We start from the raw sequence: 26,934 nt of genomic DNA, 5'->3' as shown, positions 1-26,934 counted from the left end.
GTTAACTGAGTTCTTCATGCCTAGATCTTAGAACATCATCAGATACCTGCACGTAAAAAGTGCTCCATAAGTTGCAGCTATTATTAATATTAAAAATCTATAATGTAGGTACCAGAGAGACCTCAAGTTGAATGTCATCTCCATTCATGACAAGCTGAAAGACACTAAGAAATGTAACATCTCTGAGCTGAAAGTCCCTTACGTGAAAAATGAGGATAATAATTGTTACCTCAGAAGTTATTGGAAAGAGTAAATGAGTACAAGATTAAAAGTAGAAACCATCAGAAACCTTTCCCTACAGGGTTAATTTTTGTTCCCTCCTCCCTTCCTCTGTGTTCCCATGGAACACTATCCATTTCCTTTCCCGCACTTTCCTCACCACTAGGATGACCTGTTGGCTGATGTATTAGTCAGGATGAGCTAGGTTATGCTGCAGTAACAAATAGCCCCAATTCTCAGTGGCCCACAATAGCACAGGTTTATTTTTCATTCACCCTATGTGTCCAGCACAGATTGGTTGCCCCTCTGCTCAGCTTCACTCTGGAACCCAACTGGACAGCCCATTTGGGAAATATTGCTGGTTGTCATGAGAAAGAGAAAAGAAAAATAGTTTAAAAAGGTGTTGACTTTTAAGGCTTCCACCCAGAAGTAATACACATTCATTCTTTTCCCATTTCATCGTTCAAAGCACATTAAATGACCACATGGGTGCTGAACAGGACAAAGATGGGCAAGCCTCTTAAAGGAGGGACAATAATACTCTATCACAAACAGTCTGTATCGGCCACTAAACTGAGAGCTTCTGGAAAGAAGCACTGGGCACTAGTCACAGCCATGCTCCCTGGCTTGGCATCATGCCCTTGAGGTTTGGTGAATTAAACAAGACCGAGAGTTCTTTAATTGGGCCTGGAGACGTAAGTTTACTCTTCCCCAAGGTGGAAAGCCCTCCTGTAGTCGCTGCTTCTGTAGAAAAGGGAAAGAGCCTGCTGTCGTCAGAAGACAAGTCCCTTTTCCAAGTCACCAGAAGGCGCTGTGTGTCTGATGACAGGTAAGGAAACTCCCACGGGGGCTGGTGGCTCCCCAGGGAATCAAGCACCTTTTTATGTGGGCACAAGAACGATAATTCAGCAAGTGCCTTACAAGCATTGTTTCATTTGATTTTCGAAACATGCCTGTGAAAGCTATGACGCAGTCAGGTAGCAGCAACCCCAATGGGCAGATGAGGCCATCAAGACAGCGGAAAGCCCCGCGCATTGCCTATAAAAGTATAAAATGGCGTACAGGCACCCGGGTGGCTCAGTCTGTTAAGTGTCCGACTTCGGCTCAGGTCATGATCTCACAGTTCATGGGTTCGAGCCCCACATCAGGCTCTCCACTGTCAGCGTGGAGCCCGCTTCGGGCCCTCTGTCTCCCCCTGTCTCTGCCCCTCTCTCGCTTGTGCTCTCTCTCTCTCTCAGAAATAAATAAACATTAAAAATTTTTTTAAAAAGCATAAAACAGTGTAGCCACTGTGGAAACAGTACGGCAGTTCCTCCAAAAATAAACATAGAATTACCACACAGTCCAGCAATTCCACCTCTGGGTATACACCCGGAAGAGGTAAAGCAGGGACCCAAACTGATATCGGCACACCCAGGTTCATAGCTGCATTATTCACAACAGTCAAAAGGTAGAAGCAACCAAGAGTTCACGGACAGATGAATGGAGAAACAAACTGTGGTTTACGCATACAATGGAATATTTATTCGGTCTTAAGATGCAAGGAAATCCTAGCACACGCTACAACGTGGATGAACTTTGAAGACATTATGCTGAGTGAAATACTGTCACAGACGGACAAATACTGCGCGATCCCACTTATATATGAAGTGCCCAGAAGAGTCCAGTTCCCAGAGACAGGAAGTAGAATGGCGGCTCCCAGAGGCAGGGGGCGGGGGGAGAATGGGAAGTGAGTGTTGGCACGGGGACAGAGTTTCAGTTTGGGAAGATGTAAAATATTCCGGAGATGGATGGTGGCTGTGGTTGCACAACAGTGTGAATACAGTTAATGCCACCGAAATGTACGCTTAAACATGGTTAAGATGGTAAATTTTGTTATGTGTGTTTTACCACAGTGATAGTAATAATAAAAGGACGGAGTAAAGTAACTCGCCCAAGGGCACCTGGACAGGAAGAGTAAGACTTGGGCCTAGAAAGCGGAGGCCAGGGTTTATCTTCCAATACCACGTGGCTTCTCACTGTCACTGGCTCCTTCTCTGTGCCAACCTGCATATCCTGCCTCCCTCACCCACAGTTCCCTCAGCACCTGACTGTGGGATATCTCCTTTACCCAGACCTAATCCTGGTAGCTAGAACATAGTGTCGTATGTCATTGATTCACTCATTCATTCATTCATTCATTCAACAAAGAGTATCAGAACATCCACTATGCGTCAGGCTTTCCTTATGCTCTAGGTGTTAGCCATGAATAGAGCCCAGTCCTAGCTCTCTAGGCTAGACTCTTTCAGTGCACAAAGTACTGGAAAATAGTGATGAACAGGAAGACACAGGAATGCAAAGGAGAAGGCTCTCGACTCTGCCTGGAGACATCAGGGATGGCTTTTAAGTGGAGAAGACATTTAATCTGAGCCTTGGAACATAAGCAGGAGTTTTCCAGGAGGAGAAGGAGGAATATATTCCATATGGAAGGAGCATCAGGTACAAACTCACAGCAACAAGACAGAAGAGGTGGCCGAGGAACCTGAAGTCACTGAGGCCAGGCCAGCTATTCAGGAAGTTGAGAAGTTTTCAGGGACCATATCACATCATGGGAGACCTGCTATGTCAGGGTAAAGAGTCTCACTTTCTTCTTAGGGGCAATGGGGAGTCATCGCAGGATTAAGCAGGGGAATGGCATGATTAGAGTTGCATTTTAGAAGCACTATATAGGATAGCTTATAGAAAGTCAAGGCCAGGGGCGCCTGGGTGGCTCAGTTGGTTAAGCATCCGACTTCGGCTCGGGTCATGATCTCACAGTTTGTGAGTTCAAGCCCCACGTCGGGCTCTGTGCTGACAGCTCAGAACCTGGAGCCTGTTTCAGATTCTGTGTTTCCCTCTCTCTCTGCCCCTCCCTTACTCACGCTCTGTCTCTCCCTCTCTCTCAAAAATAAATAAACATTAAAAAAATTAAAACCAAAAAAAAATGAAAGTCAAGGCCAGAGAAAGGAGGTTCAACCACACAAATGTTGTCAAAGCTCAGGCAAGACGTAAGAAAGGCCTCAACCAGGAGATGACAATGGCTATGAAAAGATGGAGCCCACTGTCTGCATAGGATGGAGATTTTTCTGTGGTTCATTGCTCTGTGCTCACTAGCTGGCATACAGCGGGCTCTCATATATACTTATTAAATGACCAATAATCGTTAACACCAGAGACAACCAGGAAGCAGAGGGAGAGGACTTTGAATGAGCAGATGGACACTGAAAGAATGTGGGATTGTGGAAAAGCAGAATCTAAAATGATTCCCAGGGTTTCGTGTTGAGCAACCAACTAGGCTGATTGATGTCTGCGTCTCATCAAGACAGGGAACTTGAAAGTGGGAGAAATGTTAGGTTGGACAATGATGCACACAGCTTTGGGCTCTCCAAGTCCGGAGACGGTTGATCATCTGCGTGGAGATGGCAGACACCCAGGTGGAGGTGAATGGATAGATGCGGAGTTAGGCAGCGAGATCCGGGCTGGAGAGAGGCATTTCCTCTGGGAACAGTAGGCTTTACCATTTGGGGCCAAATTTCCTTTTCAAGCCAGGGAAGCGGTAGGGCCTCTGCTATCCTCCTCCCCCTGGGGAAATCCCAGAGAAGGTGGTACACACCAGCCCTTGCAGATTTGGCCTCTCGGCCTCTGGCCACGCTCTTCCCTCCTCAAAGCAAGCCGCCATGCTTCACTTCCTCTTTCCATCTGCTCGGCCTCCAGGAGGATCCTACCTCCCTCCTCTGCCCTGGAGCTGCCCCCAGCCAACCCAGCCCACGGGAATCTCACTTCTTCCACATCCCAGATTCTGGCGACATCTGCGTGGACACCAACACTGTGCCCTTTAATGCTATAGTGGTGTTCCTTTGGGTCTGGGCACACGTCACAGCTCATCCAACTCCCACTGAGTGCCCAAGCCTATGGCACGGCTGTCTACTTGCCCACTGACTGGCCTGGTGCAGGCTTCCACCTCCAGTACCCTCTGGAGTAAGGACAGCAGCCTCCTCACCCGTGACCCACCTACAATCTTGCCTCCTCTCCGGATCAATGGTCCATCTACTGAATCTCCAGCCCTTCTGCTAAAGCCATCTGCCTACACACAAGTCTGCCAACATCCCTCCCCTACCCCAAAGCTTCCTAGAGTTCAGCAAGGCCACAGGACCAAAGCCAGACTCCTCAGCCTCGCTATGAACTTTCTTTGAGCTAGCCCCAATCTACCCTTTCAGTCTGAGCCTCTGCTCTGCTGCCCCTGCCAACATGACACTCTGGCTGATTTCACTTCCCCTCCAGAGCCCGGCTCTGTCATCTACCAGCCATGTCACCATGGGCAAGTTCTGGAAGCTCTCTGGGCCTCGGTGGAATGAGGATAGTAACAGTATAGTACCCTTACAGGAATAGGGATGGTAACAGTCCTCTAGGACTGTTGCAAGGATTAAACGAGTTAATATTTGCAAAGTGTAACAGGGCCAGGCACATAATAATGCTGGGTCTGCGGTTATTATCGACACCACAGCTCCCTCCCTCCAGCACCTCCTTCCCCAGCACCCACATTCACAGAGTACAGCCCTCTGTCCTTGAAGACCCCTCTGACATGAGCTTCCTCCACGACTGCTACCCAGACCTGTCTGCATCATCTCAGGACCACAGGGCTTTCCGCTCACCCATCACCAGGCAGTAAGGGCCTGTGGTTAGACACTGCAGCTCGTTCCCTTCTGGAACCCCCACAGCCCTCAGCTGAGCTCCGGTCTGGTACCTATACGGCGGCATGATTCACAAAACCGGAGTCTGACAGTCTCAAGTTCACGCTCTGGCTCGTATGCTTACTAGCTGTGCACACGTGGGTACGTTACTTAACCTTTCTGAGCCCCGATTTCTACATTAGGAATGAGGACGCCCATCTCACTCTCACCGAGTTGCTGTGGGGACAAATCCGATAATGTCTGGAGACCCTGACGTGGTTTCTGGCACAGAGGAGGCCCTCGGCCAAGGGCAGTTTCCCTTCCACTTGTAATACGTGTCGAATTCACGTCTTCCAAAGTTTGAACGTAAGCACCCAGAGCGCAGGGATCATCCCTCGGTCCTATAAATGAGAAGATATGTGCGCCCATGGTAGGTGCTCAATAAATACGGGAGCCACAACAGTACTAAGCTTGAAAGAAACAGCTTCCTGTGAAGTCCCTCCTCGGTCCCTAGGTCAAAGTGGCAAGGGTGGACATCTAAGTGGCTCTGGAGGAGGGCAGGCGATGTCGATGTCGGGGCTGGAAGGCGATGAGTTTTATTTGTTGCTAACCTGCCTCTGGGCAAAACCCCTGCGACTCTCCTCCTTCTGAAAGTGGAATAAACAAGGCTGCTTCCGGGGCTCCCAGGGTCCTGTCCCTTTGCCACCGCGGAGGCTCCAACACCAACCAGACCCAGCAGCATCTCCCTTCTGGCTACAGGGGGGAGAGGAGACGCCATCCGTGTCCTGGCTCCAGCTCTGTTTGATTGGCGAGGCGCGGCCGTCCCCGCAGGCTGCAGTCCGCGGCCCACGCCGGGCTGCTGTGTGGCATGTCCCGGCCGCCCTCTCGCCGCCCTCTCGTTCCCTAACGCTTTCCTCATCTGACGTTTACGCAAGACGAGCACAGATCTCTGAGAACACCAAAAGAAACACCCCACTGGGCACCTCCCTGGCCAGCCGGCACCCCCCTTTTGGGCGGGTGGTTTCCTCATGGAGGTCCTCAATGTCATTGTCATTGCCTCGATGTCATTGCAGGCCACTTGGCGGGTCGCTCGGAGCTCCGCTCCTCAAACGAGGCTTCCTCCAATCTATGCCTTCACCCCTTCTCTGCCCTCTCTCACAACGGACTGGAAGTTCTATTCTGTATAGAATTACACCTCTCTGTCTTGCTGTGTGTATAGTAGATCTTTCGGGAAATGTTCCTGTAACAATTGGACAATCGATCGAGCGCTAGATGGATACAGATAAAACTTAGTTTCTATCACATATAAAAGTTAACTTCAGGTCTCGAAATTCATCATTGACCTGAATATGAAACTTAAAATTCTAAAGCTTTTAGGAAAAAAAGTAAATGCAAGATAGGTAACAATCTTTGTATCACCGGGTCAGGCAAAACTTTTCTTATAACAGAAAACATGTAAACCGTAAAGGAAAAAAGTGGCAAATTGGCCTTAATAAAAATCTAAAACCCTTTTCGTTTGTTTTTGTTTCTTAACTTCCACATCTGAGCGAAATCATATGGCATTTGTCTTTCTCTGACTGACTTGTTGCATTTAGCTTAATCCTCTCTAGATCCATTCATGTTGTCGCATATGGTAAGATTTCATTCTTTTCCACAGTGGAGTAATGTTCTATTATATATGTATACCACATCGTCTTTATCCAGACAAACAAACAAACAAAAACAGACTCTTAACTGTAGAGAACAAACTGACAGTTACCAGAGGGGCGGTGGGGGGGGGGATGGGTGAAATAGGTGAAGGGGATGAAAAGCACACTTGTCATGATGAGCACTGAGAAATACAGAGAATTGTTGAATCACGATATTCTCCACCTGAAACTAATATAACACGGTATATTAATTACGTTGGAATTTTAAAAAATCAATAATTTTTTTAAAGCTAAAACTTCACTTCCTCAAAAGGTACTCTTCAAGAATGTGAAAAGACAAGTTAAAATTTTTTAAGTTTATTTATTTATTTAGAGAAAGAGACACTGTGAGTGGAGGAGGGGCAGAGAGAGAGAGAGGGAGAGAGAGAGAATCTCAAGGAGGCCCTGTGCTGTCAGCGCAGAGCCCAATGTGGGGCTCGAACTCACAAAACCGTGAGACCATAACCCAAGCTGAAACAGAGTCAGACACTTAACTGACTGAGCCACCCACGCGCCCCAAAAAGACAAGTTATAGACAAGGAAGACCTATCTGCAAAACACACACGTATTGGATGAAGAGCTTGTCTCTGGAATATAAAAAAATTTCCCACAACTCAAAAAGAAAACAAACATCCTAACTGAAAAGTAGGCAAAATACTTGAGCAGAGATTTCACCAAAGAAGAGACGGAGTTGGCAGACAAGCCCAGGAAAAGACGCTGGACCTCATTAGTCATTGCGGAAATGGAATCTAGAACCACGACAAGATACGTGACACATGTACCGAATGGCTACAATATTAAATAAGTGATTTCTTAGCAAGGTAAACATACAATCCAGGAATCCCACTTCTAGGTATTTATCTGGAGAAATGAAAACATACACCCACACAAAGATACGTCCATTAATGGTTATGGCAGCTTTACTCGTAACCCCAAATTGGAAACAACCCAGATGTCCTTCAACTGATGAATGGATAAACAATATGTGGTATATCCACACAATGGAATATTACTCAGCAATTAAAAAGAAAAAAAGGACACGGGGCTCACGGGTGGTTCAGTCAGTCAGTTAAGCATCAGCTCAGGTCATGATCTCACAGATCATGAGTTTGAGCCCCAAGTCGGGCTCTGTGGTGACAGCTAAAAGCCTGGAACCTGCTTCAAGTTCTGTGTCTCCCTCTCTCTGCCCCTCCCCCACTGACACGTTCTCTCTCTCTCTCTCTCTTTCTCTCAAAAATAAATCAACATTCAAAAAAAATTTTTTAAACAAATTGGTATACATACAATAAACAGCACAGAGGAATCTCAAAAGCATTCCGTGAAGTGGAAGAACACAGACACGAAAGATTATATCCATATGGCTCCCAGATTTGCTTGACGATGGAAGCATTTGTCAAATCTCATCCTCCTATTCACTAGACAAGAGTGAATTTTACTGTAGGGAAATTATATCTTGATGAATTTGACTTTTAAATAAACAATAGACTAAAATAAATAAATACAGTAAAAGGTAAATCTGATGGTACTTGTCCTTCACATCATGAGGACAAAATGACAATAATAGCAGCCAACATGCAGCAGGCACTGTCCCCATTTTGCCACATTGTCTCATGTAAGCCTCAAACAATCCTTGCAGGTCCTTAAGCACACCAAGCACTTTCCTGTCTCAGGGCCTTTGCACTTGCTGTCCCCTTTATGTTCCATTAGACAACTCATCTCCCGCATATCTCTAGTCTCTATTCAAGTGTGACCTCCTCAGAAGCAGCTTTTTTTCCAAAAAGGTATCTAAATGTTCTATCCAAAATAGCTCCCCAACGTATCACTCTCTGTCCCCTACCTACTTTTCTTTTCTTCACAAAGCTTAGTACTATCTGCCATTATATGGTACACTGTTTATATCTCTCCATAAGAATGTCATTCTTTCACTCACTCCTTCTTCAATTGGACCAACACCCACTGAGTACCTACCCTGGGGAATATGTGGGCAAAGTCAAAGCTCCAGGAGGCAGACAGTTGCCCCAGGCTGAGATAGTGTTGACCAGGTTCCTGTCTCTTCCCGCAACCCCTCTCATCCCGATAGAGGTCTCCACAAGACGTTTTCCTGTTTTAGGGTCACAGAAGCCTCATCCTGGAAAGAGCACCCGTCTAGGAGTTAAGATACCTTTACATCAGCCTTTCCAACATCCCCCTGGAGACCCTGAGCCAGGTGCCCCCCTAATAGGGCCTCAGTGTCCCCACTAATAAAATGATTTAGACATGTGGTTTTCAAATGTTAACATGAGTAGGAATGCCCTAAGAAACTGATTAAAAATGCATGTTCCTTTCCCAGAAAATATGATTCAGTAGATCATGGGTGGGGTCAGAGAATCAGCATTCTTAACCCTCACCCCGCACGATCTAAGGCAGGTGGTCTAGGAAATAAATTTGGGATATGAGTCATGTTCCAACTGTTTTTCAGCTGCAAAAATCTTCCTCCAGATAAAATTTTACCCAGAAAACCACATATATCTGAGAGGATCTGAGCAAGGGAAGGGAGCAGAACGATGCTGGTTCCTCTTCAAGTGTTTCTTCTCCTACTCTCCATCCCACCATTCTATGGCCCCAGACACCCTAGGGTTCCTTGGAACACAGTTTGAAAACCACCACTCTAGAGGTCCCCTGATTCATTCATTGAATAAATATTTGGGCACATTTGTCATGTGCTAGGCACCATTCCAGATACTAGGTATCCAACAGTAAACACAACAGAGAAATCCCTGCTCTAACAGATTTCACATTGATGGGGACAACTTGCATGGGACGGTATGCATGGATTAGCTCATTTATTTCTCACCAGAACCGCACCAGACAACTACCAACATTTGCCTTATTTTACAGAAGAGGAAACTGAGGCCCAGGGAGATTAAATAACTTGCCCAATGTCATAGTCCAAGACTTGAACCCAGAGATTCTAACTCTGGCCGACGTGCTCTTCTGAAACCCTGCCCAGTTCTCTACGAGCCCAGGAGGTATGTGGGAGCCCACGCAGGGAACAGGGGCCTGTCTGCCTGCCTCTCCACACGTAGGTTCAAACCAATCTCTTTAGCACTCAGGCCCTAGGGGGTTAAGACTCCAAGCCTGGGCTCCAGGTGAAACTAGATCCCACATGACTCCAAGTTGACGCAAGTGGCCTTCTCTACCTGCAGGGACGCTGAGAAGCTCACCCCTGGGGTATGGAAGAATGTTCTCTCTGGACCAGGTGCTGAGTTTATTCTGGTTGCCTCTATATCGCTTGGCCAGCTGGCGGCAAAGATATCTGTGTCCAGCAGCTCTGCTGGTATTCCTAAGTAGACGGGTGACATCGATATGTCTGCAATTAGAACATCAGCACCGAGTTAGGAAGCAGAGTGGGGACGCAGCCAAGGGAATGCTGAGTTAGAGTGGAACACACATGGACAGATGAACTCTTCCAACAGGAGGTGGGGCGGCGGGGCGGCGGGGGGCGCTTAGAGGTCACTTACACCCGAGTTGCTCACTGCCAACAGGGAAACTGAGGTGCAAAGGGAGGCGGCGGCTGGTGTAGGATCGTCCCAACTGGGTTCTCAGGCTCCTGTCATTGCATCCAAGGTACAGAGGGACAGGATTGGGGATGGGTTGGAGGCAAGGAGACCCCGAGGCCGTATCTCGGGCCCACATGTTGCTAAGCTTTGGGACCTTGAGCGCTGAACATCTGAGTCCCATCTGTACAGCGGACATGGGAACATCCCTCAACGATGCCGTGAGGATCCGAAGAGATCATTCATTCAACACACCCGATGCCAAGCAGCCACTCAAAACAGTACTTTCTCTGCACTCCCCTCCTTCCGGATTTACCCAAAGTAGACCCGTTTTCAGGAATTAGCTCATCTCAACTGAGACCTAACAGGTCTGTATTTGGAAATGCGTTTCAACCCCATGCTGCTCTGATTGTGGTTGGTAGGCTAGCGGCATGGACTTCACCTGGGAACGGGTTGGAAATGCAGACTCTCGGGCCCCACTCCAGCCTCAGTGAATAGAATCTGCATCTTTTTTTTTAATGTTTATTTATTTATTTTTCAGAGAGAGAGAAAGAGAACAGGGGACGGGCAGAGAGAGAGAGAGGGAGACAGAGAACCCCGAGCAGGATCCACGGAGCCCGGCACCGGTCTTGAACGCACAAACCATGAGATCGTGACCTGAGCCGAAATCCAGAGTCAAAGGCTTAACCAACTGAGCCACCCAGGTGCCCCAGAATCTGCATCTTAACAAGATCGCCCACGCCCACTCACGAGAAGCATTGTTTACTATATTTTTCTGATGGCTTGACTTACTGCCTCTGACCATCTTTGACCCTGGTTATTGGTAACCAACATTTATTGTGCATTTTGTGTATGTCAGGGAAACGCTCTCCAGGCAGGATCTTATTTCAACTGCACAGTCTCAGGAGGTGAGAATTCTCACTAACCCCATTTCACAAATAAGGCAACTGAAGCTGAGATGGCTAAGTACTTGGGCCACACCGCGGGCCTCTGTGACTCCAGGCTCCTCTCTTGGCCACCCTACTGGCTAGAACTGAACTACCCCTGCCTCAGCAGACGCTGGCCGTGTGCCAATTGTTTTAATCCCTTCTCTCCTTGTGGGATCCCAGTGAGATCTCCGTTTCGGAATCAAGGTAGTATCCACAAAATGGCAGTTTCAAGTCACCCCCACCCCCACCCCTTCCCCCACCAGGGTGAGTTTTCTGACACCCGGAGGAGGTGGACAGCTGGACGAGGTCAGAGAAGTCAGACTGCTTGCTCCTGAACAACTAAGATCAAGGTCAGCAGGCCCCCAGGTGGTAGGAAGGCTGACCCCCTGGGCACTGCCCCGTTCCCTGCCATTTTACCCTCCCCTCCAAGCTGTACCCCAAAACAGCCAAAACTCTGACTTTGGCGAGCGCGCGAACCGGAAGAGAAAGAGCAGGGAAGACAAAGGAGGGAAGGGAAAATGCTTAAGAATGACAAGAGGAACACTAGTCTCTGCCTACCGTCCAGACCGGGCCCTTGATGTGATTTATCACCAACCCTGCTGGAGGCCTGCAGCTCTTATGGTTATGTATCATTTTATGGATGAGGACATTCTGGGTCAGAGAGGTTTTGCAATTTGCTGAAGGTCACAGAGCAAATAAGTGGCTAGGCTGGGATCCAAATCCGGGTTTGTCTGCCCTCCCAGCCTGGGTTCTTTCCACCGCGAAGCGATCTGCCTGAGTTTCAAGGCAGCTGTGTGGCACCTTGGGGCTGGGGCTGGATACACAGCATTTTTTCACGTATTTTTCACGGCCACGGCCTCTGTCGTAGATGTTCTCACTGCCGTTCCGGTTATGACTGCGGCCGAGGCAGGGAGCGGTCGGCCGACTTGTCCGGGCCCTCCAGCCAATTAGCGACAGAGCCAGGGTTTGCTGCTCGGTCTTCCTGATCCCGAAGTTCAAACCTCTGCCTCTTCAACGCTAACTTCGCAAAGTGTCAAATGCCCAGCATCCTCTCTCAGGAGAGGTCGGGGCACACAGACATGGTAGGACTTGAACTGTGCGGATAAAATATAAGAAGTGACGCCTGCCGAAATGGGGCAGCAGGCCACCCGCCTGTTAAAGGCATATTGTTTAGAGTGAGCCGCTCCACGCTCGGATCCCATTCACTCCCTGTGTGACCTTGAGCAAGTTACTTAACCTCTCTGGGCTTTCCCGTACTCACCTGGAAGATGGGACAAGTAAGAATTCCCGCCTCTGGGGCGCCTGGGTGGCGCAGTCCGTTAAGCATCTGACTGTGGCTCACGTCGTGATCTCACAGTTCGGGAGTTCGAGCCCCGCGTCGGGCCCTGTGCTGACAGCTCGGAGCCTGGAGCCCGCTTCGGATTCTGTGTCTCCTTCTCTCTCTGCCCCGCTCACGCTCTCAATAAACACTGAAGAAAAATTAAAAAAAAAAAGGATAGCTGCCTCACAGAGGGGTCTTGGGAATGAAACGAGTCTGTGCTCATCTAGTGCTGAAGCAGGGCTAGGCGAGCACCAAGCTCCAGACGTGTGGGCTCCTCTCGTGCCTCCAATGACTCCTTCTCTCTGCTCCCGGCAGGCACCGGCTGTTGAGCTGCGCGTCCGAGAAACACGGAGCGTTCGGTGGGGGGGGCTGCCAGGGAAATGTCATGCGCAGGTTCGTTTCCCCAGCGAAGAAGGAAGAAGAATGCTCATCAGCAGGAGCTCAGAAACCCAACTGTAACTCCAGCGACGGAGAAAGAAAGTTCCAGATACAAAACGAGCCTCGACGGCCGACTGGCCGCTCTTTCCCGTCTCAGGCGCGGCTTCCCCGTCTCTAACACGAGCGAGCGTGAACCACGAGCGTGAACCTGAACGAACTGCTTCCGGGCCACTGAGGGCTGCAGCAGCCCCGCCCCACCCCCTCCCCCCTCCCCGGGCGCAGGGCACAGAGTGAGGAACCGTCCCCCCGGGGGGAGGCAGGGAGCGGGTCTGCTGGCTCTCCGCGTCCCAGAGACCAGACACCCTCGGGCCTTGGAGCCCGGATGAGAAACGTGTCTGGAGTGTTCCGGGGGCCCCGACTCCCACGGGCCTTCCGCTTCAGACGGGGCGGGTTCATCCTTCCTTGGGCAGCAATTTCCCCTCTCACTCCCGCTGCCTTGGCGCTGGTGAGGCGGGGAACAGCCCCCAGACTGGCTCACCGGCGGTGGCTGACCAAGAGCCATGAGCAGATGAGGAAACTGCCGGAGACACTCAGTAGTCACCCATCTAAAGGTCAGACCTCGAAACTGATTTTTCAAAATGTCATGTCCTGTGTCAAGAAGAGCCTCTGACACGTTCCGTGGACACGCCTCACATTCAGCCCTTTGTGCTCTAGACGCGTTCCGGAAGGTCACACACAGCACACCAGCCAGCTCCCAGCAGGGCAGGGCCTGGGGAGGCTGGGGGCACCGTGTCCTTGCTGCTAGCTGGCTGTGGCTTCTGGGTCTCTGCCTTGATTTCCCCTCGCTGAAAGCGGGGGCAGTGTGGACTCAGTGTTTTTTATTCATGAACTCGTGATTTTGGAATAATTTTAGATTTCCAGAAAAGTCGCCAAGATAACGTAGAGATCTTCGTGGCGTTGGCTCCAGTGTCGCCATTTCAAGTTTCCATGGTACATTTGTCACGACTAAGAAACCGACACTGACACCAAATTATCGATTAAGCTCCAGATTTTGTTTGGATTTCACTCCTTTCCCCGCTAATATCCTTTTTCTGTTCCAGGATATCGCATTGCACTGAAGACTAAATAGTTTATAAAGTTTAGAAAGTCCCCTCCCAGTTCCAAAAGCAAAGAGACAATAGGCCTTCACGGTGAAGTAAGAGCTCTGGGTGTGTTCATGAGCAAACGAAGGCTGTGCTGTGCGACTTTGGGCAAATCCCTTACCTTCTCTGAACCTCAGGCTCTTCATCTGTAAAAAGGGGACAATAGCGGTACTGCTCGATAGGGCTGCTGTGAGGTGATCACTTGTTAATTTACGTGAGGCACTCTTCAAGGCGCTCAGTATGCTCTGAGCCGTCTGTTGATAAATCTCAACTGGTAGAAATCACAGCCCAAAACCAGGACTGCTCCAGCATGCTTATGCTTCCTGGCAGAAAATGCCCCAGCAAAATGGCTGCTCCAAAAAGAAGACATGTCACGGGCCTAACACGTCAGACTCAATTTGCAAAGCCCAGGACGGGAATGGACAAAGACCTACAGTTACCAGGCCCAGGTTGGAGTCTGACATACCACTCCTGCCACAGGACCTCAGGCAGCCTGTCCAACCTCTGGAACTCAGCATCCCCATCTGTTAAATGGGAACAAATCGCCCACCTTACAGGGTTGCCGAGAGAGAGAATGAGGTGCGTGCCATAAAACATCCAGGAAGATTGAGGTGTGATGTTTGGCTACATCTTTCTCTTCTGCGCCTTCTAGGAACCACCAAGTCATTGACTGCGCTGGGGATCATTAGAGAAATCCACCAAAATCTGATACGGGCAGTTGTGGGGCGTTGGTAAGGAGATCCCACTCCTCTATTTTTTGAGGAGAAGGAAGGGGGTGATTTACTAAGCACTCACTTTCCCTGTCCCAGCCAGAGCTCTGCTGACAAGCCAGTTCCATAATCCTCGTCCCTACAATGCCTTTCCTCGTCCAGAGTAAAGTTAGACGGGGAACCCAATCACTCTGCTGGACTGTTTTAAAAGGAAGCACGAAACTATTCCCATGGTCAGTCTGACAAGGATCCTTATAGGACCTGTTTTCACAGAATCACAGAACCGTTCGGTTTTCACAAAACAGCAGCTGAAGGGACAGAAGAAATCAAGGAGTATCACTCCCCTTTAAAGACAAGCAAATAAAAGGGCGCCCGGTGACTCAGTTGTTTGGGCTTCTGACTCTGGATTTCGGCTCAGGTCATGATCCCAGGGTCGTGGGATCGACACCGAGCGTGGAGCCTGCTTAAGATTCTCTCTCTCCCTCTGCCCCTCTCCCTCGTTCATGCTCTCTCTCTTTCTTTCAAATTAAAATATATATAAAGATGAGCAAATAAGAACCACAGTGGCAGATCTGCTTCTTCAAAGGCATACAGCAGAAGGGGTTCAGAGTTAGAACGATACCCCAGTCACAAGATTTCTGCTTCCCTGCTCATGGTTCCCTGAGCTACCAGAAGACACCCATGCATCCAACATCCATTCATCCACCTGTCCATCTGTGTTGACATTGGACACCTTCCTTGTGGCAAGCACTGCTCTGGGTTCTGGAGAGCCAAGGCTGAACAAGACGGTCACAGTCCCTGACCCCAGGGCGCTTCCCATTCCATGAGCTAGGAGGACGGAGGTGGGGTCATCTGTTTGCCAAGGGTCTACAGTGCCTGGCGCACGGTAGGTACACAGTAAGTGTTTATTGATTTATGTATCTCTCACCTTGTGGGACGCTCCTACCTTTATGACTGATGTGCTGGGTTGTTGTGACGAGACTAGTGGGGTAAAGTCTCAGTATTTGTAACTATCTCAAACCACCTTCTCCACTCATCATTCTACCGGAAGACTTCATGGGACAGTGTGCAGACACAACAACAACAACGTTGAGCAAGGAGTCCAAAGACCCAAGTTCGAGTCCCAGCTCCGAGCTGCTTACTCCTGAGTAACGACTGAAAGGCACTCACGCCTCAGTGTTCTCGTCTACAAAATGGAGCAAATAATATTTGACTTGCCTATTTCACTCAGCTGCTGGGATTATAAAAGGGGGAAGGGAACTGGGTGGGGGAGGGAAAGAGTAACACTTCTAGAAAGTTCCACTATGAGTAAAAGGTTATGGAGATGTTACTTGAATGATTTGCTCATTCATTGAGAACACAAGGGGAATTACAAATGATCAGCTTCCCAGCCAGTGTTTGCACACTCTTGTTCCAAACTTCTATAATGGGACTGGTTGAAATCGCCCCTGATTTGTCCCTACCTTTGAAGAGATTACATTCATGTATCTGCGGCATCACATGTCACCCCAGCCAATCCTGACCCATGTTTCTCTCCATTCGATGCATGTAACAACAGTACTCAGAGGTGTTGTAACCTTAATTGCTTGCAAAGTGTTTTGAAATCCTTAGATTAAAAAGCTCAGGGAAGTCCAAAGTATTACCTCTCTGTGTGCCCAGGGAGCTAGGCCGAGCTTCGTCTGGATTTGTGGGAGCAAGGAGACACGACAATGCAGATTCTGAGGCTCCAGGAACTTTGGGGTTTAAGGGTCCTATTCCTGGGATGGCCCCAGACCAACCCCCAGCTTCCTAAGTTTCTAAGCTACTCAGGCATTTGGCCATTCCCCCCCCCCCCCCCCCCCCCCCGCGCTGCCTCTGATGTGTTTTTTCCATTTCTTTTAAGTTCCTGGGTCACGAGGCCTGAGTTGCATTTACTTTGGTGTCATAGGTCTCCGTTCTTGGGTGATCTCAGCCTGAGTCCTAGAAAAAGGCAATTGTGTCATCTGTAACTTCTGTATGCCTTTCCATTTAAACTTAGAACTCATTTCTTCCATTCTAATTTTTACTGTTAAAAGAGGAGTCACAATTCTGCCCCATGGGAGTGACCCTCGGGAGTGTGGGGGTGGGGGCGGGGCAGGGGTATCCCTTAGGAACTGAAAGGGACGGGGAGACGTTCCTGGGATCCGGGCAGTCTTTTGTGATCTGGATCCGACCTCTGGTTCTGCCACTGTCTTCCTGTTGGGTTTGTGAAAATTCAGAGCTGAACACTTTCGTGTGCATTTTTCTGCAGATTTGTTACACTTTACAACCTAAAGTTTTTTTCTTTTTTAAATCACTCTCGATGCTAATTTATTTCATTTAAAATCGATTCTGATGGAACAGTGAAGGTATTAACCCAATAAAAATCCTTTCTCTCTTTGCCTTTGTGTTTCAAAATAATGCCTTTAGTTTTTCCATCCTTTATTTCCATTTTTACACTTACGGTGGGGGGAGGAAATGTCTCAACTGGCCATTTTAACTAAGCCGAATGCCCCAGTGGGGCGGGGAGGCTACATCCCAGCAGGAAGTTTGGGATGCCCTCAGGGTCACAGGAAGACCTCAAAGTTCTGGTGGATTTGCATACACATCTATACTTTTCTAAGTGTCCATAGCTTTCATCAAAAAAAGCCAGAGGGATTCTTCCAACTCAAGCCTTATTTATGTTTGCTCCTCTTTAATGTCTCTCTCTCGGCCCTCGCCACCCTGATGTCACCAAACCGGCTTCACCCATCAAAGTGAATTTGCCCACTTCAATGGAAAAAGTGAAAGGGTTCTACTCTGCCAAAGGTCATGCATAATAATCATCTGTTTACTTCTGTGTGTCCCCTGTGATATTCCAAACCCTGCGGCCAGAGACCTTTGCATCCCCAGCATGAAATTGCACAAGGCAAAGGCAGATTGGACTCCCAAGAAATGCACTGCGCCTATTTACGAAACCCGATTTATTAAAATTTCTCTACAAGTCAGAAACGGTCGTCTCACTGTTCACATATATACACATGTACAGGAAGGATCTAGTGTTTCGAGCTTTCCCGGCAGAAGCCCCAGCCAGCCCAGAGTCCTCAGCCGGGTAACGTATCACAGATACAACAGTCGAGCAACCACGAGCGCGTTAGTGCGACAAGAGGCCTCTGCCCTCCCTCTTCTCTGAGTCCCATGATTCTGTCAAGGTAATATTGCCAATAATCATTCACATTTCACGTGGTTTTAGACACGCAGGTTATTCAGACAGACACAGACAACAAACCAAGCCTCAGAGCCAAAACAACAACACATATCGGACAACAGGTATAAAAGGTAGAATATATATACAAAGTACACAGTACGTGAGGTATTGACAACATTCTCACAATGCAGGTTAGTTGTCTGCCTAGGCGGAGCCCTTGAAGATGGCCTGCCTGTCTCTGTGCCATTTCTCAAAATACAGTATGTTCGGTTTACCCGTTTAACCACCTGATTTCAGTACTGAGACATTTACTGATATTTCTTGGGTTCTTGTTTTTTTTTTTCGTTTTTAATGCAAGTTGCAGTTTCTCTGTTAAGCAATGTCTTTCGTAGGTAGTGAGTTCCCATCTCTGGAGGCATTCAAACAGATGCTGGATTCCCACCTGAAGGAAGGTTAAGTTGTGGGGGGGGGGGGTCTGCTTTGGGAGATGGCAGAGAGAGGAAAAAAGTTGGACTGGATACTTTGAAAGTCTCTTCCAACTTGAAAGATTTGGGGCTATTTCACTCCAGATGCCGATCATAGAGATGTATTCATAAACCACATCAAATTTAAAATATTAACAACCCATCATGCAAAACTGCAGACGTGACACACAACACCAGGGGCAGACCATATCCATGAAGGGGATGCGTGGGTCTGAGAGTCGTCTAAGACTATCCAAACTCCACTTTCGCTGAAGCACAGAGAGGTTTACCATTTGCTCTTGGGAGAGGCGAGGAGTCTCCCTATCTTTCTTCTCCTAGACAAAATGCTCCACCCTGAGATGGTCTTGGGGAAAAAGGATAAAGGCTGACCCGTTTCAGGGGAACCAACAAAGCTAACAGTTTCCAAGTGCTCAAATTAACGTTAAAAATCTGCAGTCTCTCTGAGCTTAGAGTTCCGAAATAGCCAGGAGTTCGAATCTCTTGTGATACTTCTCCACGGTTAGCTGGTAAGTGCTGACAGCAAAGAAGGGGACGTTTCAAGGTCAGATAGAAGGCATTAGTGCAAATGAGGTCTTGGCAGGAAATGGAGGAGAGTCTGGGTTCGTAGTTCAGGCAGGCTCCTCTGCTCCAAAAACAGTCTGCTCCAAAAATGGAGCAGGGTCATTGGTAACTGTGAGTGTGAAGAAAGGGTGTGTGTTAAACCAATCCCCCCCCAAAAATGAACTTTCCAATAGAGAAGCTGGGGTAGCAAACGTCTAGCTCCCAAAGACAAGTTCAAAGATGGCAGGTTCATTGGCCCAAATGATCTGTCACCCTGCTGAAATATGGTTATTGCCCAAAATGCCACTGTGCGACTCACTTCCTCTCCCTTTAAAATGTTGGAGTTCCTTTCACTTGACCACACGCCCTGTAGGATATCCATACTCTCTGCCACCTATGAAGACGCAGAACCCACCAGCCCCCACCCCTGCATCTGACAGCGGGACAGTTGCTGACGGTTCATTGAGAAGGGAAACAACTTTGCGGGGCAGCCGATCAGAGTGTGTGCCGCTCAGATCAATACAGTCATTCATCATAACAAATGGGGGGGGGGGGCCACGTTGAGTTCAGCAGCTACGGTCTTTACGCCATCGCATGTCTGGCTGGCACCACGCCAAAAGGCCTGTCCATCTTTAGAAATGGAAATGCTATGTGTGAGAATTGAGGTTTCTGAGGTTTTGGGATTAGCAGAAGAAGGAACTAATGTCACTGTCTTCCTGGTACTCTGGAACAATCTGGTCTGAAGTTCCTATTTCTGAGTCGACGTATCCAGGTTCCAAGACAGACTCAAACCAGGGATGGAGTAAGATCTCAGGAGCAGTGAGTCTCTCGGAAGGCTCCCGTCTCAGGAGGCTGCGAATGAGGCATCTGGCTTTGGGGGAAATGTGCTCAGGAATGCAGAACTGTCCACGGCGGATTTTGGAGAAGAGGGCACTGGGGTCTGAGTCATGGAAGGGGTATCGTCCCACCAAAAGGGTGTAGAGCATCACCCCCAGGCTCCAAACGTCTGCTGCCTTTCCAGAGTAGGTCCCCGTGGTGTTCAGAATCTCGGGGCTCACATAGGCTGGACAGCCATGTTTGTCTGACAGAGCGTCGTCTTCTCCCTTGATTATGTGTGTATCTTCTAGACTTTCCAGTCTGAGCTGGCTTCTGCAGGAGAGGAAACAAGCTATTACTTCCAGATCAGCTGCTATGAAAAACAAGGCCTTCTCTATTAACAGTGCCCACAGGCACTAAAGGCAAGGGCCCAAGGAATGCCATTTACCCCTTCATCCAGTAAGCAGTGCCCTGCAACCACCCAGGACTCGGGATTTCACAAACCAATACAGACCGCAATAAACATTTGCAAAGTATCGAGAGAGAGCCTGGGGCGGGAGGGTATGATGCAAAGCCCCAGATACTATTCATTATGCTAGAGCTTAGAAGAGATATCCTAATAGGGTTACACAATTTACAAAGTTCACATTGCAGAAGTGGGAGCCGGTCTCAGGGGAATTGCTAACATTTTCTACACACGGTATCAGGGAAGAACAGTGTATCCCACCTCTTCAGCCCCCCCACCCCACCCCGCCCGGAGCATCCTACAGGCCGATCTTATTCTTATGCCATTAAACTACCAGGGCTCCATGGGCCCACACTTGGCATCACAGAACATGGGGCCCAAAGTCACTGCTATTATGCACATACGTCACGCTGACAGACACACACAAAGGGAACTCTGTCCACCTGGGCCCAGGCCGCGGTAACTGTGATGAGATAGGGGCCAGGAATGTTAATTACATTTATTGGGGTGTTTAATTGCAAAGAACACTTAGCCTGGGCCGAGAGGTCATGTGAGCAAACACAAGTGGCTAATGGATTTGAAGGTTGCGGGGCCTACAGACATCCGTACATGCGGATGGTACCTCAACACAGCTGAAGTCTGAAACATCTTTAATCAGAGGCTCTTACGAAGGTGCGGGTGCCTCCTTATTCAGAACCAGCCACCCATGGTTCACCGATTCCCCCCAAACCCAGAGCCATGTGGGGGGAACCTCTATTATCTGCTGGCAGTTTATGCTCTTTCCTGCTTCTCTGAAATAGCCCTGGTATCAGTCAGTCACTTGTTGTGAAGTCAAATGCAAACATTTGGTACTGGCTAATGGGTCAATTTCTTTTCCTCTCAAAGGTCTGGCTGTTTTTGTTTTTTTTTTTCCTTCCTGCCTTCCTGTTCCCTGGAGTGTAGTATACATGTGCTAACTTCGGTATGTCCTCAGCCTGACCTCCTCGTCGTTATGTAAAATACCCATTGGTTCTGTAAACGGAAAATATGACTCAACCCGCACTGTCTGCCCCTGATTGGCTGCTGTAGTACTAAAACCCTGCACCTGTGCTGGTTACACGAATAGCGTCAGCCTGCCATTGCTTAACCCTCGGGTTGCCAAACTCCGTGCACATGACATTCGCCTGTGCAATGCAGATTTCAAAAGCTGGTAAGGAGGTGTGTAAGGCATGTTTCAGAAAACACATCAACATATCGAAGGAGCATGTTCCAGGAATTGGAAACTTCTCCATTGCAAACACTTGGCTTTTCTTTGCTAATCGGTATGTTCCAATAAGTATTGCAAGGTCAGATACAAAGCCATGTTTTATGGCAACTCAACCCCGTAATCTTTCCTACGATCTGGAGGTAAGGGTAAAAGTGCACGGGTGGGGGAAAGCCCCGCATGAAAAGCTACAACAAAATCACACACACCCCTCGACAATTCTACAAGGGTACTGCTCTTAACCTCCCCATAAGGGATGTGGCCCACCTCTTACAATCAGGTGAGGTTTATCTCCTGCGGCTTCCTGAATTCCCTGGTCTGAAACCACAAGTCTGAATCTTAGTGTCTCATTATTCTCTTATCAAGCTCATCTTGTCCTTTATGAGGTAAGTCATGATCTATACTTAGCAACCAATTCCAGCCAACTTCCATTTATTATTCAATGTGGCTATTTTCTGAAGATGTATCCAAACAAAAGGTCTAAAAAGTCACCAGAGGATGTAAAGAAAGGACTGGGGGCCAGACAAAGGAAACAGGAATATGGTACAGAGGAGGAGGGCACAATTCTGCAAATACAACAGTTTAGCTCTGTGATACTTTCTAGGTACAAAAGAAAAGGCCCCACTTGGTAGAAGCAAGGACTTGAAAACTTCCTTTAGGGGTCCAGGTTGTGACGGGCAGGGTGACATCCGCACCCCAGAAGAACTGACCTTTCTGACAACAATGGGGAATAAACTTGATCCTGGAGTGGAAGTGGGGAGGGCATCCTGTCATCATATGACATCCCACAGAAAGAAGCACCAAGATGTCCCCAGGCCACATCCACGAGAGTGCAGAATAAACCATCCTTGGCCACGGCTCCTCAGGAGAGGACTTCTAAATACTAAGTCTGGGACAAATGAGCCCTTGGCTCTGATTTGAACCAACACTCTGCACCTAACTGCACCTAACTGCGCCCTGAAAGGCCACAGGAGGAGCTGCGGAGGCTGCTCACCTCTCCTCCGTGGAGAAGACAAATTTCCTAAGTTTCAGGTCCCCGAGCACGATGGCCGACTGGTGGCAGTGGGCCACCGCGGACACAATCTGCTTGAAGAGCCGTGCAGCCTCCTCTTCCCGCAGCCTCTTCCGGCTTCGCACATAGGAGTGCATGTCCCCAAAGTCCTTCTCAAAGAAGACATAGGCCTTGGTTTCCCCAAGGATCACTTCCACGATGCCAGTGATGTTTCTGTGTGATGGCAGCTGGATGTAAGGCCTGATTTTGTCCTGGTAGTGTTTAATGGGAAACACCTGCAGAGAGAAGAGGACCCATTTAGGAGGCTAGGAAGACAGAGGCTGCCGTCTAAATCCCAGGCTGCAGCTCTCAATCATTGGGCTGTGCTCGAAAGCAAGGCTCCTTTCATTCACGCCCGCCCCCCCCCCCAATCTCTGCCGCCCCACCTGCCTCTAACACCCCAGACTGGCAACATCTAGGGCTCTGGGCTAGCAAATAACCGCTGGATTACAATATGGATGGTTTAAAAGCATCCATATATGTGTCACCTCCTTTCATGAGGCCATCTGAGGCCATCTGAGGCCATCCGCACAGGAGAGCTAAGCCCTAAAGCCCCAGCCCTCTGTGGCCCTCCCTTGTTTGCAGGAGCCCCCTGGGATCTCCAGGAGCGGAAAAAGCAGTCCTTGAAAATGCATGACCTCCTGCAGACCCAAAGTGCTCAGCACAGAGAGCACAGCATGTGGCCAGTCTGCAACCTCCAAGTGGAAGCTTGGAGGGGCTGGGGAACATGAAGATCTGTCATTAGTCAGAAGGAACAGATGACTCGAAGAAAGGCTGTGACAACACAGCCTTAAACAACCTGCCTACAGTCTGACTCAGGTATAAGCGGCCTTGAGTTAAAATTGTCACAGGAGGGGTATGGGATGTTGTCCAAGGTTTTTTCATTTGTTTGTTTATCTCCCCCCCCCTTCCTTGGCCCCACCTTCACCAGGAAAATGGGTAGTATCTCCTCTCAGAAGCTAGCTGGTCTCTTTAAGCGCCTTTTGTTTAGTCCGGTTACTCATATCCTAGACTCAACTGGAAACGGTGACACATGGGCTGTCACCATCTGGATTCAGCTATTATCTGCTCAGAGGAACTGGAAGGGGTTGCACAATGGCCAGACCCACCCCACCTCTGAGGCCTGGCTGCCCTAGCACCAGCTAGAAAAATCTCTCTGCCGCCCCCCTCCCTCACCCCACCCCACCCCACACACATATCTTCCCCTAACCGCTCTGAGCCCGGGGGCCAGAGAAGGAAAGATTTCCCCCCCTTTCCACTGGGCTTGAGATGGCATTTGGAATTTCATTCAGGTCGGACAGTAGGTGGCAGCAGCAAGCCCAGGGAGGGGAACGCGGGTGGAGTTCAGGTGAGTTGCGGAAAACCCAAGAGCGACTTCAACTGAGGGGTGACCCTATCTTTCGAGGTTGAAAGGGAGCAGCCCGGACGATCCTCGGGGAGGTCCGAGACGGGAGTCAGGCTCGCAAAGGCTGGGCTGCGGGAAATGTTCTGCGTCTATGGGCGCCGGAGGAGCACGCGGGAGGACCCCGTTTCTAGGAGTTCTACCTCCTCCGGAATGGAATCTCTCATGTTCAAAAGAAAATCGCTGCCCGGAAAATAAAAGACATGAATGGAAGCGAGGGTTCCTAGCCGGTGTGGGGTTTCCAACATTTCCGCGCCAGACAAATCCCCCGCCCAGACTGTAAGGCCATCTCAGACCAATCTCTGGGGTCGGGGTGGGGTGGGGTGGGGAGCGGGGATGAGGTTCTCATCCCCGGGGGTGCGGGTTCAAGCCGGAATCCCCAAGACCCGAGCCTGACACGATCCTCCCACTCCCTCACCACCCACAGCTGAGCCCGGGTGCCTTGAAACCCCAGCAAGAGAGCCGCCAGCTGCTCCAAGCTCCAAGAAGGCACCCACTGCAGGGCGTCCTTCCAGGACAAGGGGCGGGGGAAGCGAGGAGAATGAGAGAAGGGGAATGGCATGGCCCTGGAATCCATTTCAATTCCACAACTTATTTGGAACGCCGTGCGCTCAACTGGGCGCTACGGAAAGAACAGAGATAAAGCCACCGAACACCGTACTTCCTCTTGCTCGCAGAGCCCCCATTATACCACCCCGTCCGAAACCCCTCAATCACCCAAAGGGTGGACCTGGCCAAATGCCGCCTACCACGCTCGAGTCACCGCAGGTGGCACCTGAGGCCCCCGGCGCCGGAGGGCGAGACCCCCAAGCACCTTTGCGGGCTACCGCGTTCCCGCACCGCCCCGGCGGGTCCCGACCCAGGGGTGCCTACCTTGCAGCGCAGCTCGCGGCCCGTGTGGATGCACAGCGCCCGGGACACATGCTCGCGCTCCGCCAGGGGCAGCAGCAGGTAGTCGGCGATGCGGCTGGGCCCCGGCGCGCTCCCGGAGCCGCCGCCAGCCCCCGGCGCGGCGGGCGGCGGCTGCGGACTGCAGGGCGAGCCGGGGGGGCTGAGGTAGTCCGGCGGGCTGGAGCACTCGGAGAGGCGCGGGCACTTGGCCGCCACGGCCGCCGCGTCGTCCGCGTCCAGCAGGCGTTTGACCGGGGCGCCCCGGGCGGCCGGGAGCAGCAAGGCCGGGCCGCGGGGCTGCGAGGCGCCGCTCATGGCAGAGCGCACCGGACCGACCCGCATCCCGTCCCGGGCCGGGCCGGTCCCGGCTTTGTATGTCCCGGGATCCGCGCGGAAAGGCGCTGAGGGCTCGGAGCCGGCGCCGCGACCTACTCCAGCCGGCGGGATGGACTTTGCAGACGGAGCTCGGCTCGGCCCCCACGGGGGTCAAGGCAGGAGCCGCTCCCGGGCGCTCGCGTTGCCCGCTGGAAGCACGCCGGCCGCGCGTCCGGGGAGCAGAGGCCGGCTCGGGTCCCGGGAGCCCCGCGGGCACCGGCTTAGGGCGCCTGGCCCCGGGCGGCTGCCGCTATTGTTGTCGAGGCCGCCGACAGTCCCGGAGGCAGAGGAGGCGGCGGCTGGTGTTCCCAACGTCCCGAGCCGCGAGGGCAGGATTCCGCAGGCTCGGTGGAGCGGCGGAGCAAATGCACTTCCCAAAGCCCAAGTCCCGGAGAGAAAGCCGGAGCAACTTTTCCGCGGCGCTCGAGATCCTGCGCGCTCCTGGGCTCCCGGCGTGTGTGTGAGCGAGCGAGACGCGCTCGGAGAGAGTGACTGAGTGTGAGTGAGTGTGTGCGCCGCACGGATCCCGGCCAGTGCACTCCTCCTTCTCCTTTTCCTCCACCTCCTCCGCCTCTCGGTGACTCACGCTGTATACACACACACACTCACAGGCCGGGCTGTGTAAACAGTTGGGAAGCCGGGTTGAGCAATGAGGTGGCTGCGACGACTCGGGCCCTGCCGCCCGGCAAGCAGTCACCGAAGCGGAGGGAGGAGGCTCGGGGGGGTGGGGGGAGGAGGAGGTGGAGCTGGGTCGGCGGGGGCAATGGGGGTGGCCCGAAGGCTGGGGATGCTCCGAGCTGCGCGCGCTCGGGCGCAGGTGGTGTGTCCCGAGCCGGCTGGGACGCGCGCGCACCCCCCGCCCCGGGCTGGGCAGGAGGCGGCGCGCGCCCTCCCGCAGGCCAGCGGCCCAGCTCGAACTGCCGGGGGAGGGGGCGGAGGAAAAGTTCCCGTGACGTCAGCGTCCCGGGGAAGTGGGCGGGAGGGGCGGGGCCGCGGGGGACGAAGCGACCGCTGATTGGTGCGCGTTCCCCATTCACACCGAGCACAATGGACTATGGGCGCGCGCACCACAGTTCCCTGCACCAGCAGCTCGCTGCAGCCGGACGGTTACGTCGTTCGCTTCAGGGAACCCCCACCGCCCCGCGCCTTGAGACCTCCGATTGGAGCCGTGGGCGCCGCCCAGGCCCCGCTGCAGCCAGAGGAAGGCAGGATAGGAAAGGTGATGAATTCCAGAATCAGTCATTCACCCCCACGCGGTAGTTCCGGGGAAGACCTCTGCGTGGTAGTGGATGTGGCTTTTTTTTTTTTCCTTTTCCTTCCCCCTCCCAGCTCTAATCCCCAGCGTCTGTTCGCTTCCACAAATAGAACCTTCTGTTGGATGAAATAAAAGCAAACACTGGGCCTTCTGCGCTGCCTCCACCTCCACGCCCCTCCCGCGCCTGCCGCCCTCCCGGATTGCACGGAAATAGCTTCTCCAGGCTCCTGGGCCGCCCCTTCGCGGTGACTAGCAGAAAGAGCTTCCTGAGCCGGGGCCGGTGGGAAACAAAGGATGTGGGGAGCTAGCGGAAGGGGCCCACGTGGCTGCCGCCGGATTCCTGCCCCCTTCCCGGCCTCCGCACGCGGAGCAGGGTCTGGGGCCCGGTGCCAGCCCTGGTTCCGTGGTGGGCGGGTAGGGGAGTAGAAGTCATTCTGGCCACCGACTGTGATACTGCCTACACCAGGACATCCCTGCCAGGTTGTGTGCGTACATTCGTGCAACGTGATTTGGGTGAGCATGAAATATGTGCCAGACCCTGCACCAAAAAACCTCCTTGAAAAAGGAATTTAAACTCTGTCGTTTCTCTTTCTTGAGAGATCCGGGTCAACTTGG

At 51.0% G+C, this 26,934-nt stretch overlaps 1 protein-coding gene and 1 long non-coding RNA gene across 2 annotated transcripts; one reads left to right on the top strand and one right to left on the bottom strand.

Moving 5' to 3' along the window:
- Positions 1 to 13,020: 13,020 nt before the first annotated feature.
- On the top strand, positions 13,021 to 17,932 carry LOC123383042. The gene is made up of 2 exons (XR_006592275.1): positions 13,021 to 13,370; positions 13,673 to 17,932. It is a non-coding gene; the product is annotated as an uncharacterized LOC123383042 (long non-coding RNA).
- A 192-nt stretch (positions 17,933 to 18,124) lies between these two features.
- On the bottom strand, positions 18,125 to 25,942 carry TRIB1 (tribbles pseudokinase 1). Its single transcript, XM_004000118.5, has 3 exons — positions 24,672 to 25,942; positions 22,340 to 22,632; positions 18,125 to 19,969 (listed from the first exon to the last, which is right to left on the bottom strand). The coding sequence occupies exons 1-3, from the start codon at positions 25,029 to 25,031 to the stop codon at positions 19,504 to 19,506; spliced, it is 1,119 nt and encodes a 372-aa protein (XP_004000167.1). The 5' UTR covers positions 25,032 to 25,942; the 3' UTR covers positions 18,125 to 19,503.
- Positions 25,943 to 26,934: the final 992 nt, after the last annotated feature.

The sequence above is a fragment of the Felis catus genome, chromosome F2 (assembly GCF_018350175.1).
Source record: "Felis catus isolate Fca126 chromosome F2, F.catus_Fca126_mat1.0, whole genome shotgun sequence".
NCBI lineage: Eukaryota > Metazoa > Chordata > Mammalia > Carnivora > Felidae > Felis > Felis catus.
This window is presented reverse-complemented; position numbering and strand designations above follow the sequence as displayed.

Excerpts from the sequence above, each read along its gene's own strand:
- TRIB1 (XM_004000118.5), bottom strand. The coding sequence starts at position 25,031 with ATGCGGGTCGGTCCGGTGCGCTCTGCCATGAGCGGCGCCTCGCAGCCC. Across the intron at positions 22,633-24,671 it reads GCCGCGAGCTGCGCTGCAAG|GTGTTTCCCATTAAACACTA; the intron begins GTAGGCACCCCT and ends TTCTCTCTGCAG. Across the intron at positions 19,970-22,339 it reads GTCTTCTCCACGGAGGAGAG|AAGCCAGCTCAGACTGGAAA; the intron begins GTGAGCAGCCTC and ends CCTCTCCTGCAG.